This window comes from Streptopelia decaocto (genome assembly GCF_964273445.1).
Source record: "Streptopelia decaocto genome assembly, chromosome: 1".
In the NCBI taxonomy this organism is placed as follows: Eukaryota; Metazoa; Chordata; class Aves; order Columbiformes; family Columbidae; genus Streptopelia; species Streptopelia decaocto.
Window position 1 is genome coordinate 27,063,971 of NC_138663.1, and position 12,697 is coordinate 27,076,667.

Sequence of the window (12,697 nt, forward strand, 5' to 3'; positions counted from 1 at the left end):
TGTAGAGGAAGTCTAGATGCTTTTATTAAACAAACAGCCTAACTTTCAGATAGGTAAACCATGCTATTTAATGGCTGGCATAACAGATAGAGCTCACAGACAAAATATTTAATTCCTGCAGTGCATGGGAATGATCTTTCTGCAATCCATGTGCAAGTATGTGAGAGGGTTTGGTTTTATCTTGACCAGACTTGGTGTTCAGCTGTACCTCATGAATAGGCTCCCTACATAGACAGACACCAGTCTTCTGATCTCCAGTGGAAGATGCTCACTTTCAAAGGGAAATACTAGTCCAAAGGTTTGGGGGGTGAGGTTCAGAGGCAGATCTCCAAGGGTCAAAAAGCATCTGCCTCTAGTTTCCTTTACAACAAACTTATATACTGCAATACTGAGTATCAGGTGATGAAATAATAAAATACATTAGCCTTTTGTAGCCCCTGGGCAAGATTCTTACTGCTGAGATACATATCTAGAGAGGGGATTAGGGAATTAGAACATAAATCCCTTTTCTTACTTTGTAGTTCTCAGTAATTCTTCATCTCTGAGCTTTGCATTCTCAGAACTTAATGACAGGGTGCTGCATGAGGAATTACTAATGCGACTAATATGAAGCACACCATGAACTCCAAACATAGGCTTCTTTGTATAGCATGCCAGAAACATATTCTTACACGTAATCATCAGAACAAATAAACCATGTTATTTTGAACCAGAAGATGTTTAATGGGTATTTTGTAAATAATAATCTGTCTTTAAGTATGGCTCTGTCTTGCAGCGTAGCATTTGGTAGTGTCTTACTACCGTGATCCACCATGTAGGTGTTGCTGTCACAGAGGACTCACTTCAGCTAAAATTTCAAGTTGCATGGTCCAGAGTAGAGACACTGAATGTGAAATACCAAACAAAAAAACTGTGCATACTATCAGCTTCTTTCCCTTCCCATTGTTTGCTCCCCTTTCCACTCATTAATCTGACACAGAAATCAGGGGTTAGGTCCTCAGCAGTGTTAAAGCTACAACAACGCTTTCTCCATACTCACTTTTGGCACATGTGGATTAAATTCTACTGCTCTGTGAATAGCTTCTACTGCATTCATCTCTGCAGTACTCAGCCCTCGCCTTGAGGCAGCCTCTGGAGAAAATCTACAAAAGCAAAGAAGCAAACACATTAGGTCAGAAACGCTGGTAAGAAAAAAGCCAGAAAAGCAATCTAGAACATGGGCCCACATAACCAAACTGAGTCAACTTCCTATGCTCTCCAAACTCCCACAGCAAGTGTGTGATCTATTACATCAAGGCCAATGAAAATCCCAGCAGAAGTGGAAAGCATGTTTGCACGTAATCGTGGCAGAAAGTCAGTTCATACAGTCCTTTCTTTGTCACTAATCTAAATTTGCTCTAGGTACCTTGCTAAATGGCATATTCAAGGCTGAAGTTGTAGAAAAAAGAAAAGAAAGGAAAAAAAAAAAACAATGCCAAATTATTGTTGGAGGGTTTCTATTAAAAACAGGTTTGGGGAGGTTTTAGGGAGGTTCCCAACCCAATGCCCCTGGGTCAGGTTGGGATGGAAGCACGATGCAGCAGCAGTAGCAGGTGGTCTACTGGCCGCAGCACCATTGAGGGTAGCATGCCCAAACTGCGGGCAAATCATCTGCCCAGTGAATGAAAAACCAGACCATGCAATCTCTTTCTCACCTCACACCCCACGGCTAACTCCAGAGCTGTACTTGGCAGGCAGACACCACAGGGAAAGCTGTGACAACCTTAGCCCTGCCCTCCCAAGCTGGAGTCGCTGTGTAGGGAGGAAAGATGTTGCAGTAGGTACTGGCGATCTACAGGATAAAAAGAATGAAAGAAAATTACTTAGATCTTGATGTGTACATACACTTTAAAAGCAAAAACTGTCAGGACGTCAGTCAAGAAAATGGCTTTCCACTCTACTTGCTTTCCAACTTTAGGGAGGCATTCGACCCTCAGATGCACAGACACAACTCTGCCTGGGATTTGTGTGAAGGCATCTGTGAGCAGAATTGGGATTTTTGGGCTTCATCTCACAAGGAGCTGAGCACCCCTCCAGAGCAGGTCAGTGCTCTCAGGTCCACAGGCATTAAGTAGATGTGCCCAGCACCTTGGAAGGTTCAGACCCAAGAGAAAATTGTAACAGGAATTAGCAGATATTTGTGTCTCTAAAAATATGAACGTTATCTACCTCTCAGAATCCCTGACGTAGTAGTGCTAAACCCACCTGCCGCTATTTAAGTAGATGAGCAGTCTTCTGAGAGCACATGTAAAATGAGATTGCTACCAGTACATCCACATTTATTTATTACCTTTTTGTGGTCAGGTTTAAACAAAGTTGAAGAAGTTCAGCCACACAACACCTTTTAGTTGCATCTTCATTATACTATCTAGGAGGCCAAAGCTCACCCAGACAGTATAAATAAAACCGAAACAAGAATTTAATTTCTGCTATTTCTCTTTTCTTCTGTAATATTTGAAGTGCAATGTTTGATCACTGCAGATTTTTCTTTATACACAAAGAGATTTTATGAATGTATGCAGGACTGAATTCTCCTGCTAACCCAGCAGATTGTTAGGGTGTGGGCTCAGCTAAGAGAAATCTCGAGTTAAATCAGGAATTTTGCTGGACAGTGGTTCTTATGCACTTACTTGTCAGATACAGCTCTGGCTTTGAGCAATGCAGCTGTGTAACATATTGTCGCTGATTTTGGTAAGCTTATATCTGTTAAAAAGAAAGAAAAAAGTAAACATCTGAAAATTTAAAAGTCTGCAGAAAGAAAAGGGTTTGATTGATACTTCAGAGTATACATCTCATCCACAAAGTTATTAAGTTAATTCGGAATACTTTCTGATCTTGGGACTTATGCTCCCATGTCACGTGGATTTTTAAATTTCCACCTAATATACAGGCTTTAAAACCCATGTTAATGACCACTGGAACTGCTATTAAAGCAGCAACTGGGTTAATTAGAGAAGTAATTCAAAGAGTGACATGACAGAGACATCATGAAAGACTTCATTACTTCATACATAAATGTATAGGTAATCTGGAATACATAAAGTTTGCCATAATTCACAAAACACTTAAGTAATAGCTGAGGGCTATCTTATTCACCCCTCTTGTTCTCACTCAGCAGCAGTTGTCCAATATGAATATGTGGCTGTTACACAAGTTAAGACAGCTACTTATGTAAGAATGGATTTGACTTGCAAGCAAACAACCATTAGATTTACTGCAGTTAAAAATCAACACTAGAATAAGGTGTTCTGCCTCTTGAGGAAATCTTGGACCAAAACATTCACCAAACAGTCTTTGGCCATTTTATGCTGTTCCAGAGACACACAGCAGCCATAAACTTGACTTACCCATTAGTTCAACTTAATTTATACCTGTTCTCTACCAGCAGATTGGCATGAAGCATCCAAAAGGTAGAAAGAAATGCTGTTTAACAGACTTTGTCCCCACTGTTACAGAGAAGAATTGACTTTCACACTAGTAGTCTACCCAGCAGACACACATTATGTAGTCGCTGAAATATTCCAGCGTTAAAAAGCTAAATATATCAGCTAAATGAATTAAAAAGATAAAGAAGAAAGGAAAGGGGAAAGGAAAGGGGGAAGGGAAGGGGGAAGGGAAGGGGGAAGGGAAGGGGGAAGGGAAGGGGGAAGGGAAGGGGGAAGGGAAGGGGGAAGGGAAGGGAAGGGGGAAGGGAAGGGAAGGGAAGGGAAGGGAAGGGAAGGGAAGGGAAGGGAAGGGAAGGGAAGGGAAGGGAAGGGAAGGGAAGGGAAGGAAAGGAAAGGAAAGGAAAGGAAAGGAGAAGGGAAGGGAAGGGAAGGGAAGGGAAGGGAAGGGAAGGGAAGGGAAGGGAAGGGAAGGGAAGGGAAGGGAAGGGAAGGGAAGGGAAGGGAAGGGAAGGGAAGGGAAGGGAAGGGAAGGGAAGGGAAGGGAAGGGAAGGGAAGGGAAGGGAAGGGAAGGGAAGGGAAGGGAAGGGAAGGGAAGGGAAGGGAAGGGAAGGGAAGAGAAGAGAAGAGAAGAGAAGAGAAGGGAAGAGAAGAGAAGAGAAGAGAAGAGAAGAGAAGAGAAGAGAAGAGAAGAGAAGAGAAGAGAAGAGAAGAGAAGAGAAGAGAAGAGAAGAGAAGAGAAGAGAAGAGAAGAGAAGAGAAGAGAAGAGAAGAGAAGAGAAGAGAAGAGAAGAGAAGAGAAGAGAAGAGAAGAGAAGAGAAGAGAAGAGAAGAGAAAGAAAAGAAAAGAAGAGAAAAGAAGAGAAAAGAAGAAAAGAGAGGAGAAAAAAGAGAAGAAAGAAAAGAAGAAAAGGAAAGGAAAGAAAAGCCTCCACTAAAGTCTGGATTTTGCAAACTGCCTACCCACTATTATAAATAAATCCCAATGAAACACTAAGTGACAGGAAGCATTAGGCCCGAAGATAATATTATAGCTTCCAATATTAAACTGCAAATACACCGTGTAGTAAACACAAGGCACTGAAGTAGGCCCACTGTTAAAGTCAAGAGCAGCTAATCTGACTATTGTTCTAAGAAACTATCTGCCCCTCGAGTTCACATTAAAGTTGATTAGAAAGACAAAATTACCATAGACCTTAGTAATTTTAGGGTTAAGATAAACTTGTGATTTACTGAACCCCAGTGCCTTGCAACATGGGGCTCCACAAAGCAGTTAAAGAGGTGAAGCAAGTCACATCTCAGCAGTCACCATCCTTCTCTTACTAATAACCAAGCAAATAAGCAGAATGTTGTTCTGTTACACAGAAAATTTCCAGAATCAATAAGGCACTTTTAAAATGGTACCTGTTAAATCCCTTATTGTCATTTTATGCACTTGCACTGCAAGTATGAGATGTAAAGATCTCATTGGAGGCTCCCAGCTATAATTACACTGGAGTATGTAATAGTAGTGACTAAAGTAATTAAAATCAACAGCATGCAAAGTAGGCTGGGTGACAGATTTGTTAATTAGTACACTAATAGAAGCTAGCTACAGACACAGATGCGAGCACATCTTCATTGACAGAAGAAAACATTCATAAGCGTCTTCAATAACCCTGCTTAAACCGGTTTTTCCTTAACATTAGGAGTTAAAAGTTATTTCCAGTAAACAGAAATTACCTTTTTCAGAACACACTAGTCTCTGTATTTCAGCATGAACCTTATTATCACATCATAACCGGAGTGAAAAGTAAAGGAATGGAAAAAACCCAATCAACCAAAAAACCCCACAACGAACAAACTAAAAACCCCCAAAAATAAAAACACCCAAAAAAACAAACCAACACAACAATCTCCGCCCCCCAACTATGTGCTGTCTTTTATAAGGTTTTTGATTGGTCAATATAATGCCTTATCTTCCCCTTACAGTAACTGTTTCTCTGGGCCATCAAGCCACCATTACCTCATTTCCTTGCATCAGTTCAAACCTGGTAATGTTGGTTCAGGATCTGACCTTCACAAAATTGTGAATGAATGACAGAGGACAAAAGGTCTACATTTTCCCAGGCAAAAGGCAAACTCCACATTTAAAAAAAAGGACCAAGAAGTGAATGTTTTCCCAGACTTCTTTGAATAATGCAGCAAGAGCACCACTTCGCTTTTCTATCCGTTTGAAGGAGCTGAAAACCAGCAGGAATCAAGAGGTCTGAAGTGTGTAACTGATGCAGCAGAGGAAAAACAGTTGTTATGCCAATGAAAGCTGCTGGCTCAATTTAATCAAAGAAAGTAGATACACCAGCAAAAGCCACAATGACAGCAAGAAAATGGCAGTTCAGCTGTTAATACACAATCCATGAGATTAGATAATAAGAGCACTCAAGACGCACAAAAAGCCTCTGACTACATGTATAAGGGCTAGTTTCTGCATTAGACCATTGATAAATGCATGGAGAATGTTCAGTGGAAGTTGCATGGCCCAAGTTGTGAGGAATATTACAATTCTTGGCTAAGAGATTAAGATGTCACAGAACTTGAGGTAAGCCTCAGGAACACCACCTGAGTCATTCCTACAGAAGAAATGGGATTTCTCAAGGAATGTTGTGTTCAAATCTGGTCGCCTGTGGTCAAGAACAACAAAAACAAGCAGAAAGACTGGATTGTTTTTGTAGCAATCCAAAAGAAATAAAGTCTTAGAGAAGATATAACGGTTCCCTATGCATATTCACGAGGAACGCCGGGAAAGGAGAAGGGCTGCTTAGGTAAAAGATAGTATTGGCACAAGAACAAACAGTTCAGAATTAAATTTAGGCTGGAGATTAAAAGAAAGTTTCTGAGAAGTGAATTTTGAGGCAGATTTCCAGGTAGAACAGTGGGGCAAACAAAGTAGCTACTGCTAGGATGAAGCATGCTCAGCTCATGGAAGGGGTAATATCATGTGGTGAATGCAACAGCGGGGGACCTGACTCACCCAGGAGGCCTCTTCTGGTACTATGCTCCTCACGTGAACCAGCACTCATTTGAGGATAATACCTACAGTCCCTTGGCAATGGAAATGTGCTAATGTTCATGTTTATGTTGCTATGGAGACAGCCCTCAGTAGGTCTATGCCTGCTTCCTTCCAAAAGTGTTTTGCTTTTTCTTTGTGCCATGTTAGACTGTAAGTATTTGGTTCTGCTTTAAAATCATCATATAGTTTAGGCTTCATCTCCAAAACCGGACCCTCCTATTTTAGCGAAAAGCGTTAAACAATTATGTCTGGTTACAACTTGAATTTATCAAGGGAATTAGGTCTAAACTAGCCCTAGGAGATATGTCCTCTGTCAGGAACTGAAGTTTTTCTTAAATGACTGTGTCCAGCTCTGTGAGCCATCTGGCAAAGTATCTTCACATATACGGTTTCCCACCCTCCTGTGATTACTTGTGGAGCTCCCACAATGTGCTGAAAGATGTGACTGCTATTGTGTTGTCAAAACCATCATGACATTTTTGCCTAATAGGACATTTTGCCTAATGTGTCAATGTAAAAAAAGGCTCTCCTTCTTCCTTAATGCTTGTATCATTAAACAGAACACAAAATAGTCTAGACTTAATTTATGAGCATTTTCTTTCGATTAGCCCCAGTCAGGCATGGGGAAGGTTGGGAAAGTGAATTCTTACTGGTCATTTGCTTCATAACTGGTTGCTTGTGAGAGTGAACTAATGGAAGGACACTATGGGTAGAGACTTGCAACCATAATATCACTACTTCTCCAATCCAAGATATCCAGAATATGCCGTAGATCATCTAAATAGGTCACGGGATCTCTTCCTCTAATAGGAACTAAACCAATAAGTTATGAATCTAGTTTGGACTGCTGAAACATCCTCTACCCAAGTCATCAAAAGGACCTAAATGTGAAGAGACAAGAATGTTACAATTGCTTTAGTCATTAATAAATGCAAAATCTAAAGTCACTAATCAGAAATTATTCCCTATTTTTAAACCCAAAATTTGCATTATTCCCAAGTCAACAATACAGATTTCTATTGGCATAACTTCAGATAGGTGAACAGTCTGATCATCATTAACAGGACTTAAATATTTGCTGAAATAAGATGTAGATCTAGGGCCATAATTTGCACAGTAAGATCCTTCTAGACAAACTGCTAGTTCTAGTTCTTCATATAGCATATATGGAGAGAGACTACATTTAGCTGCTGGAATCACTGACATATTTCCAAATACGTAACTGAAAACATATCAACAAACTGAAGAAGTTATGTGAAGAGGGCATAAAAATGTTGGCATACAGGACATATATTGTGCTATGGCTTGGGGTGAACCCCAGCTCTGATTTTCTCTCCCTCAGCCTGCCTGTAGACTCCAGTGATTAAACGATAGGCCAACACTTGCCCTGTCAGCACAGAACTCCCTCAGTTCTCTGCATCTGCAGACAAGATTGTCAGCTCTTGCACAGGTGGTAGGAAAAATTGCTTATGGGAAAGACTGAAAGTGCTCTAGCAAATAAATATGTGCAGGCTGGATCAGTGATGACAGAAGAGAGATGCAGTCATCTATAAAGATGCAAACATTAAGAAAGTAAGCTGATATAAATGCTTAAAAGCAAGGGTAATGGGATGTAATTCAATAAAGGAAGGTATGAAGTAAACATTATGGGAAAAACACTTTGTCTAAAATATCTAATATCCTGTAGTATTCTCTCCCATGGGAATAGTCATTGCATTTTTCCACAAAATGTGGTGGAAAACATGTTGGTGGGAGAAAAACTCTGAATACACATGATCTAATGCTTACTTTGTGCTTGTGAAACTAAGCAGTTCCCATTCTCTGTACTTTGATGTTCTTTCTCAGTGGTGGGAAACACCCCAATCAAACTCACAGAGCCACTGTGTATGTTAAAGCCTGGATTTTGGTGCACTGCTTGGATAGGACAAACATTTCAGCACAAAAAGTGTTTATTTTTCCATGACCACAACTAAAATTGTTCAGTTATGGAAAGATTTTGAGGGTCACTGCTGGTTGTAAACACTTAATATGCAACTCTTGCTGATATGAATATCGCGGTGACCAGGCAGATTTCAGTCTCTTTGCTTTGACCAAGTTCAATCTGAAATGCACATAGAGTAGAAAGAATAATTTCTCCTAGATGAGATTAGAAAGAGCAAGATTGGTATAATCAGTTTAGATTTTTTTGTGCTTTTGCTCAAGCAAGAAAACAAGAAACCCCACAGAATCATATGGCAAAAAAAAGAGACCAGACACAGCACTGATACACAGACCAAGCTGAAGCAATGAGTGATTTTGACATGGAGGAAAGAAACTAGCTCTTAGAAGCAGAAGCTGAAAAAAATGTAATGGGAAAAAACACAAACTAATTATCTTGATACTACTGTTAAACAAACTGGAGGTCTTACCTGATTTGCATCTCTCAGAGAAGGTAGACTAGGCTTTGGTGTGACCTTAACTAAAAGACACTTTCTCTAAAGGTCTCTTTTTTAAAGAAGTAAACAGATTATAAAATAATGTGCATGAGGTAATGGTTGCTTCCATACTGCCACTTGCTACCTCTCTAACTCAGAAGAAAACGCCTTCTTGCACTTAGAACATCTAGTCAGTTAGCTCCACCAGGTAGAACACCTTCTCAAAAATACCAAAAGTAATCATGGCAAGTAATGAAACTGATGGAGTGAAGCTGTGATCGCAAATAACACAAATATACACAAAAATGCTGGAGACGATAGCTGAAGACTATCTGAAGACTCCGTGCAATTGGCTCATCAGTCTGCAACTCTCCACAAAAGGAGCACCTTCAAGTTTAATGCAAATAGAATTTACCCATTTCATAAGTCTGTAAGGAAAAGAAGAAATTGGACAGAGCAGGGCTGAAGAAAGGAGAGTAGCCCTGAATAAGCCACATTTTAGAGAGTTAACTGCTCTACATTACCTGTTTGGATTTCATTAAATCGAAAGTATTTCGAGACAAAGAAGACTCTGTTTCTAAAGTGTTTCTTCAAAGATGTGTATTTTGATTTGACAGCAATTTAAAGTAAGATTCTTTGAAGTAAGCTGTTATCAAATAAAAAAGTGCCATAGCCTAGAGCAGAATCAGACCTTTTGTATTTAAAAAGCCACTTTCTTTCTATGTATCCTTTGATCTAAATGATCTTTGCAAGTGAACTGTGAATTTGGGACTCCTTCTTTGCAAAGGGTTAAGTGAAAGGGGAATCTGTATAAGGTGTGCCTCCTGCAAACCAGAAGGCTTATAGTCTTACTGGAAAACGCTGTCATTTAAAAAAAGGAAAGCAAGGACAGGTTTAGGGAGGAACCACTGCATCCATTCTTTTTAAATCTGAATTTCAATTGCCAGAAAGGTCAGAGTTTTCACACAGTGCCCAAGTTACCAGATAACAACAATCAAAGCAACTGGCTGCCCAGGGAAGTTAATGAATCGTTTGTTCTATGCAACACTACAAGCACACCTACTCCACTGGAAAACAATCCGTTTAAAAAGCAAGGAAAGAGGAGCATAGAAACTTTATCTACTATGAATAACAGAAGCTTATTCCATCAAGAACAGCTTTTTTAGCAGCCATAACTATTTCCGCTGTAAATAACATGGATATGTGTTAAATCAGAGCCAAAAATCCTTTCAGAATTCAGCCATATTTAGGTCATCTGCACTCTATTGACAGGCACTGAACTCTGAAACCATAACGATGTAGCTCAGCAACAGTGCATGCCTTCCCACTAATGAGGCCCTTTTTCCATGAATAATGAATATGGACATCAGCTCTGTTGCCAGGTACATAATGTAAACACAATTTAACACATGGCTTTTGGTAAAGCAGTGTGTTTGCTTGCAGAGGCTGAGGTTTTGCATAATGTGATCCAACTTTTTAGCCCAGGGTGGGGGCAGGCTGCTCAAGGAAATAATTTGTTCATATGTTATCAAAATACAATAAATCAGGTTTGTCCTTAGTCAAAAAAAGGCAGTGGAGTGGGACCAACAGAAACTGCAGATAGGAAAGCATAAATGAGTTCATTGTTTTATATTCCAATAAATTTTACAACACGTGAAGCTGATGAGTTCTAAAATGAGCTGAGACTCCCTGAGATGGGCCTTCTGAGACTCATGAACTGTGAGGGTTATACTGGTTAAGCCTGTGTTTGCCAAGTCCTTGTGCATACCTAGTGTACATGCACACCTTTGTTTATATATGGCAAAGTGTGAGTTCAAACTGCATGGGTTCGAAGTTAGAAGAGTTTTATTTTGAAAAGCCTCATTTGTTACATTTACAACCTCAGTTCTGACCCTAGGAGATCCTTTTGAGAAAACAAAACACACTTTCAAGTTTTATCACCTTCCACAGCACAATCTAACACCATAATGCTGTTTAAAACTAGGGGTGAGTGCTTCAGTAGGCAAAAGTAGAGCTGGCGTGAGAGTTTAGTCTGAGATTTGGTAGAGCATGGCTTAATTCTCTGTTCTGTCACAGTTCTGCTGTCTCCTGGGGCTATTATCTCATAACTACATTAAAGACTAGAAGGTACCATCATCCAGTGGTGTCTGGGACATAAAAATGGGCATTCCTATTTACTTGCTTCTTAATGTGCCAAAATAAAGTCTGTGGTGATCTACACCTAAGTTACAAAGATGTTAAAAAAAAAAACCAGCATATATTCAGTGGAAGCTTCTGCATTTTTTTCAGTTATAACCTCCAAATATTCTTTGCTTACCAAGAACACACGTCTCAGTACTCCAATAAACTTATGCGTCACCCTCTTGCAGCTGTTCCATGTGATGATATGGGGCCAAGTACTGGGGCTGACAGTGAGAAGCCTCTGTCTGTGTGGGCTCTTACTGTTCTACTTTTTGGCATCCAGGCTATGCAGCAGCCAATGTCAAACGAAGAGGACACAAAAGCCACAGAGAAAAGGGTAGGTGGAAAAGATGTCTGGTAAGACCGGAGCTGAAAAGTGGGTGAGGTGATATATCATGACCACCATTGCCCTGAAGGGAACATTGGGATGGGTAGTTAGGAGAAGCAGAAGAATGGAATTGGGAATGAGCGGTACTGGCTGAACAAGGAGCCTCTGGTATGAACTGGGAGCAACAGAAAGCGGAAGCTAACCATGCAAAAGATAAGACAACTCAGTAGACAAATGGGACAGAAGGTCAAATAAGGGCAGGCTGGAAGGGATGCTACGTCTTTCAAAGAACAAAGAGAAAGAGTGGCCCAAGTACTGTGGATATAGGCTCCAGAGCCCATAGTGGTAGCCATTTATACAACAGTACTTGTAATGATGTCTATCTACCTATAAAAAAACTTCGGAAGTTTAAAATCTCCATTCAAAGAACATCAGAAAGGCTGGAAGAGCTAGTAATTAAGAACATTTTAAAGGCTACAAGATCAACCTAGAGCAAGAGTTAAGAAACATCAAAATTAAGGCTACCTGTTTCACTTAATTCAGTTATTTGATTCATGTGTGTTATGATCTCATTTTCAGTTATATGATTACTTAATAGTCCTTTCATAAACTCCCCTGCCACACTGCAGTGCACAGAATGAGACTTTTCTGAGGATCAATGCAGACTGTGTAGTACAATAACACAGCAGGAAACTGACGGCTGTAGGATTCCTGATTCACTTGTTGCAGAACTTGGAATGTGGACAGTGAGTGAGGCAGGGACTGCAGGAAGAGGATGACAAGTGGCACTGTGCGGGCTGGTGGATGCTGCTCAAGAAAACTGGATTGTATTCCTGTTTCTGTCACAAAGTTTCTACACAATACAAGGAAAATCCATTTAACTTAACATGAATTCAAATTCAAAGGGCTGGAGCTGAAGTCAGCGGGAGCTGCGATTTGAACATTAGAAGTGATGTAATGCTGCATAAACCAATGCTCACTGAAAAATACTGAAAATTAATGCAAAAAGTTCACCTAGTCTTCTGAAACTTTACAAGTTTTCCCCATAAGACATGAAGTCTGCTTACTCACTAGACTGCTGTGAAGCTAAATCAATTAATGTTTGTAAAGCTCTTGTATGCTACTAAGTCAACATTCATAGAAAAGTCCACAAGGGAACTGATAATCCTTTCTTCAGACAAGGTCTGAATAGCATGCAATAAAAAGTCTGCAGAACCTAAATAGATGTTCTTTAAACATCAACAGAAAGCAAAGAAAGCACTGAAGAGCTGCTAGTGAGTTCCACTAGCTTGTACAATGAAT

The 12,697-nt window shown here is 40.1% G+C and overlaps 1 protein-coding gene across 7 annotated transcripts in view; it reads right to left on the reverse strand.

Annotated features, from left to right (window-relative positions):
- Nucleotides 1–308: 308 nt before the first annotated feature.
- Nucleotides 309–12,697, reverse strand: part of ST7 (suppression of tumorigenicity 7) — a 125,365-nt gene continuing 112,976 nt past the window's right edge. For 6 of the 7 annotated variants that reach the window (XM_082063635.1, XM_082063639.1, XM_082063638.1 and 3 more), the window contains exons 10-12: nucleotides 2,670–2,742; nucleotides 1,695–1,831; nucleotides 1,039–1,142 (exon numbers count right to left, since the gene is read on the reverse strand). In XM_082063635.1, the coding sequence (XP_081919761.1) occupies nucleotides 1,696–1,831; nucleotides 2,670–2,742 (209 nt within the window). In that variant the 3' untranslated portion in view covers nucleotides 1,039–1,142; nucleotide 1,695. Of the gene's footprint in view, nucleotides 1,143–1,694; nucleotides 1,832–2,669; nucleotides 2,743–12,697 lie in introns of all 7 variants that reach the window. The other variant, XM_082063636.1, reaches the window with a different exon arrangement.